The 5710-nt window shown below is 52.3% G+C and overlaps 1 protein-coding gene across 1 annotated transcript; it reads right to left on the reverse strand.

Moving 5' to 3' along the window:
* Positions 1-192: 192 nt before the first annotated feature.
* LOC103770735 (WD repeat domain phosphoinositide-interacting protein 1-like) lies at positions 193-5364 on the reverse strand (the record flags this gene model as incomplete). The annotated part of the gene is made up of 3 exons (XM_008938007.1): positions 193-289; positions 3507-3784; positions 5282-5364. Coding segments are annotated over 3 exons (458 nt in total), but the record flags the coding sequence as incomplete, so codon positions are not given.
* Between the last annotated feature and the right edge of the window lie 346 nt (positions 5365-5710).

Below are 5710 nucleotides of genomic sequence, written 5' to 3' on the forward strand. Positions count from 1 at the left end.
AGTGCTGGGGGAACACTTGGACTCAATGATTTTAAAGCTCTCTTCCAACCCAAACAAGTCTATGTTTTTATGACTCTAAGCCAGGAAGAGCTTACTACCTGAGCAGCACAACACGTGTCCATGGCCAGAAAAGAAATTGGATTAGAGCCTGAGTGCTCCTGAGCTGCTCTCTCCCTTTCACACACTCCTTACCTGTTGTATTGGGAGGGGTATCCAGAATAGTCTTCAAAAGCTTCATGTCCTTAATGTTATGGATGTAAATTGACTCCTCCAGGCACACAACCAGCCTCTGCAAGGACACAAGGGACATGCACAGAACCTCACCAGCATGGGCACGGTGCCTCTGTCTGCTGCTCCCACAGTTCACACCCCCAAATCTTCACTGGTAGGAAAAATCAACAGGGATTTCTCATGCACTGAAATGTAACAGAAACTCTTCTGCTTCTCCATCCCCTCTCCCTGGACAGCCTTTGATTTTGGATGACTCTGCTTTTGAGAGCTGCCTACACCTGGTCTTGCTTTACAAGGCAGATAAAATACCATGACTTCTTCTCTGCTACTCTAAGAGCCAATCTTCCACATCTCCAGACCCCAGGACAGGAGGACACAAGAGGGTTACACCCTACCATGGGCCTTGATAACCATCTACTCCTACCTCCACTTTTCCTTGCAGTTCTTTTCAAAGCAAATTACTTTTTGACTGTAAAGTCCTGGCAGCAGAGAGGATGCCAGTCCTGCCTACAGATGGGACTACCTGTCCCCTGCCCTGACTCATTCCTGATTTGAAAGCTAACATTTAGGTGATGGGCCTCCCACTGCTGCATTTGTTCAGCAGAGGACTGTTCCTTTTCCCACTCTGCACCAGCAGGCGAGACCCTGCTTTATGTGCCCTGCAGAACTGCATAGAAAGTGGGCTGGGGAACATTTCTTCAGGGACAATGACATTTCCACCACCTCAGCAGATGGGTAAGAGCATTCCCAAGCTCATGTGCTTGCACCTCTCCTGCTAAAACTCACCAGGAACATCCACCCCCCCAGCCACGAGGCGGCTGCTGAGTGCGAGAGGAGCTGCCGAGCGATGGGGAGCAAAGGCAGGAGGGAAACAGAAGCCTCCAAATGCTGTACCCTTAGCACTGGGCCACCACCTCCATGACCACTCAGCTTGGGCCAGGTCTGTACGTGTTCCCATGAAGGCATTTTGCACAGAGGCTTTTTTTGGGGGACCAGGCTGAAGAGTTGAGCTCCAGTGAGCGCACAGCTCCACCTCCGTTAGTGCCAAGTGTCCAGAAGTGCTGAAAACCTCCCAATAAAAATGTAAGGCCAGGCTCCTGAAGCTGGAGCACCCGAATCCATGTACAGGAAGCCTCCACCTCTTTAGAAATGAGGCCACTTATTTAGTATCTAAATATGGAGCTTAGTCACTAACTTGAAACACCCACATTAGCAAAATCTTTGCCTTGCTCCACCATTGCTCTCGGATCAAACTCTTTCCCACTTCTATTCCTGCTAACCACAGCATCTGGGGCTGTGTCAGAGCCATTTGCATTTCCAGGAAGACTTTGTCTTTTCTCCAGTAACAGCCATCAGCTTGCTAGCAGAGGCAGTCAGAGGGATATTTATACAGCTGACTCGGGCCCCCACGTGCTTTCCCAGCACCGCCAGGCGTGCTGCTGTTGCTGGGCAGGTGAAGGGAGGGCTCCAGGATGGCAAAGCAGCACCCAGGGCTCTTTAAAGGTCTTTTCCAACCAAAGGGATTCTATGAAGAGATGCTGGCACCCAAAGGGATGAAATCCAGGACAGCTGACAGCCCAAGGAGGCCCAGACAAGCTCACCCCCCAGCCCTGCAGGCCACGCTGACAGCAGTGCAAGCCCTGCTGAGGTGAGGAGGACACAGACAGGGTCTCAGAGGGGGTGCCTGGTGCTGTGAAGGCTGCCCGGGGTCCAAGGCACCACATCCTGTGCAAAATGTTATTGCTCACTTTGATTTGACATGAATGGGGTTAGAAAACAGCTGCATGTTGAGGAGTTTGACGTGCCGGGTGTGGCACAGCCAGAAAAACGTATCACACCTCCCCACAGAGCTCAGCAGGGTTCCCACAGTGGAGGAAAACCCTGGGAGGCTCCAGGAGAGCTCCTCACCACTCCCACAGCCCCCTTCCCACTTCCAGACAAGCCACAATCTGCCCAAACACACTGAGGGGTTATGCTGGAGCCTGGCACAAAGAATCCCCATGGATCAACAAGGGCCGAGGACTCATTTGCTGGCACAAGGACCTGCTCACAGGGATCAAATCAAGACAGGCACCATTTGTTTGAGACCTATTCCTGATATATTTGCCACCAGGGGAGGTATCTATTGGATAGCAGGAAGAATTTCTTGCCTGGCAGAGTGGTGAGGCCTTGGCCCAGGCTGCCCAGGGAGGTGCTGGAGTCCCCAGCCCTGCAGGGGTTCAAAAAATGTCTAGACATGGCACTGGGCACATGGTTTAGTGGTCATGGGAGTGTTGGGTTGATGGTTGGACTTGATGATCTTAGAGGTCTTTTCCAACCTTACTGAGTCTATGATTCTGTGATTTTCTGGTGTTAACACCCTGTATGGGACGTGGCTCTCTCTGGACTTTTCAGGAAGCAGAGCTTCCATACTCAGCCCAGGGGAGGAGTTCAAACCTCACAGCACCTGCAGAACCTGCCTGCCACCAGTGTACATCTTGAACGTAGAGGGCAACAGTGATCCCTCTTCTGTCTACCCAAGTACCTGCAGCACCTCTAAATCTCTCCAGGCATGTGTGTGCTGTGGCTAGAGGATGAGCTCAGCCCAGGATCTGCACCTAGAGCTCCTAAGCAGAACCTCCCAGTTTATTTTTATAGGTATGCATCTATCTGCAACTCAAAGGAAGTCCCTTCTTTTGCCAGCTCCGTTGTAAGTTTAAGTGAAAGAAATCAATTTAGGACAGATTTAATTGCAGTACAGGAACTTCTGGGCAAAGACAGCTTTACTGGAAACTCAACCCTGAGTTCCCTTATGGGAGAGCCTTGCTGCAGGCCCTGCTGTTGCTAATTGAGGAGAGGCTGATTATATACAATTACAGAGACTGCTTATTTCTTCATTGTAAAATCTCCCCTGCTTCTTATGGCACACACTTGGAAAATAATTATGGACAAAAAGAAGACTTAAAATCCTCCAAAAGGGCTCAGGGCTGCATAAGGCAGTGTCAGCTCAGAGAGTAACACTCTCAAAGCCTTCTTCTAAGTGGCCTGAATGTTTTCTATACTGTTAAAAATAAACCAAGGCTGCCAGCAGCACTTGAGAAGCAGCTTTTCCTTTTGCCTCACCCACGGAGTTCGAGTTACTCCTGGGTTTTGTTACCAGCTCTGAAGGTCTCATTTGCAACCAAGATGGCAGAGATGGGCCCGAAGTCAGGATGTGGCATCCAAGGGAGGGAGGGAGGAAGATGAAAAGGTGTTTTTTTGGCAGAGCCACGTGCTGAATAAGCAAAAAGGCAAACAACAAAAAAGCCTTTGTGTAACTGCCTGGAAAAGAAGGACTTAGGTCCATTTTCCTGAAGCCAGCAGAGCAGCAGGACTCTGGGCAAGCCCCTGGCCCAGGCTCTCACCTGACGGTTCAGCCGGATGGACAGGATCTTACTGGAATAGCTGTAGTTGCAGATCTCTGTCCCCTTCTTGAAGTGGTAGACATTCATTTGCTGTGGCTTGGCGTGGCTGACCACGACCACAAGGCTGCTGGAGAAGAGGCGCTCCACGATGTAAACATCTGGGATTTCATCTGGGCACAGGAGGGAAGCAAAACAGCATCTTCAGCTCAGCTTATGGTTGGCTTGACTGCAGCAACCAGTGAGACTCGGCCCCAGAGGGAACTGGGTTGGAATGCTCAGTGGTTAAGGTGTTCAACAGGTGCTAAAAACTTCTCAAACCCAGCACAAAGGGTTTAGGTCAGAGCAGGAGGGGGCTAATGAGCCTTCCCCTGAAGGCAGAAGTTAAGCCACCCCCTCTGGCAGCCCTGGAGCCTCTCCTGGGCAGGGCCCTCCACCTGCAGCTAATCCTTAGGAAGGGGGAATTAAAAGGAGCTTGCCCAACTTGCTCAGGGGCTTTTCTGGAGGGAGTGAGCAAGCTGGCTGGGTTTGCTGAGGTAAGGCATGAGCTGTGTGTAACTCACTGTTTGTTCTGTGTGGGGTGGTTTCTCCCAGGCTCCTCAGGGAGGGCTGACACATTTCAGCTCTGTCACCAGGGCTGTGGTCTCTAGAGAGCTCAAGCATGGCTGTGGTGGGCAGAGGTGTGGTATGTCTTGCAGGGATCATGTTTGGGACAACTCCTGTTGTGTTTAGAGGACACCATTGCAGTGGTCCTGGTGGCCCTGTGCCTGAATCATCAGGGACTTTGGCTTCTTGCACAGGCAGCCCTGAGTGGTGCTCAGTGCCTGGGCTGGGCTGTGCTGGAGGTGCAGGGGCTGCTCCACAGCTGTGAGGTGGGACAGCTTGTGTCACTAGCAGGGGTCTGTTCCTCTTTGGCCTGACTCTGAGGGCAAACCAAACTCCTAAATCACTGTTGATGTGAGTCTAGAGCTTGCTGCTGTCTAGCAGCTCAGTCACCCTGTGGCACAAAGAGGAAAGGAGCCTGGACTTTGCTCCAGATGATGCAGCTCTGCCTGGTGGCTGAGGCTCCTTCTACAGCCAGTGGAGAGAGAGGAAGCACATCCCAGCTGAAACACCTCTGGCCACAGCCTGAACCAGACTAGAGAACATGCTCCATGAGGCCTGACTTGTTGTGGGCTGTTCAGTGCCCTACCTGCTGCTCTGAGCACAGCTACCAGCTGAAACCCTGCTGTGAATGTCCTTCTTCCCTGGGAAACTTGCTGAAAACACCTTGCCTGGGAGCAGCACACTGGGCTAGAAAGAAGCCTGTGTGTGTGCTGGGAGTCTGTGGTCTCCTGTCCACATCTGAAATGTGTTAGTGGGGGACCACCTCTGTATGCTGGCCTGCAGGGCAGACTGACAGCAGTGAGAAAGAGGCTGGACTCTAAACCTGTGGGAGTCCCTCAGCTTGGCTGAAGTACCACTCACTGCTCAGAAGCTTTTCCAGAGCTCTACAGGCTGCTGTGCACGGGGCAGCAAGCAGAGCTGCTCCCCTGTGATGGGCCCAGCAGAAGCAGAGGCCATCTCCAGCACAGCAGGCAGCAGAATGGGCCCCTCGAGGCAGACTGGAGCACTGAGCACAGGAAAAGGCTCTGGGCCAACGTCCCACTGCAGTGCAACAGGACACTTACTGCTTTCGTGGACCTGGTCCAGATGCTCCACGGAACTCAAGGAGAAAAGCTTGTATCCAGTTGTGGTTCCAATGGCCAGGGAGCTGCAAAGACAAGACAAACACCTGCTAGTTCAGGTCTTAAGGTCTCCAGGTGATGGCAAGAGTCCCTGCAGGCAGGGGAAATGGGCAGTTCCTGGCCCAGGGACCTCTGAAGGCACAAATTCAGTTTCTACTCCCAACCTAAAGCCTATAAAGTAACAAAGCCAAGAATGCAGGTTTCCCTCTGAGCCTACAGAAGGCAGGTGTCCCTGTGGGACAACACCTACCACCCCTTCATACCCTCCTGTGGGTGCTGGAGGAACAAACCAGCACCTCCCCACCCGGCAGGCTGCAGGCAGGACCTTGGGCTGGTCCCTCCATACGGCCTGTGAGGGCCGGGGAAGCTTTG

The sequence above is a fragment of the Merops nubicus genome, unplaced genomic scaffold (genome assembly GCF_000691845.1).
Source record: "Merops nubicus isolate BGI_N331 unplaced genomic scaffold, ASM69184v1 scaffold31893, whole genome shotgun sequence".
In the NCBI taxonomy this organism is placed as follows: domain Eukaryota; kingdom Metazoa; phylum Chordata; class Aves; order Coraciiformes; family Meropidae; genus Merops; species Merops nubicus.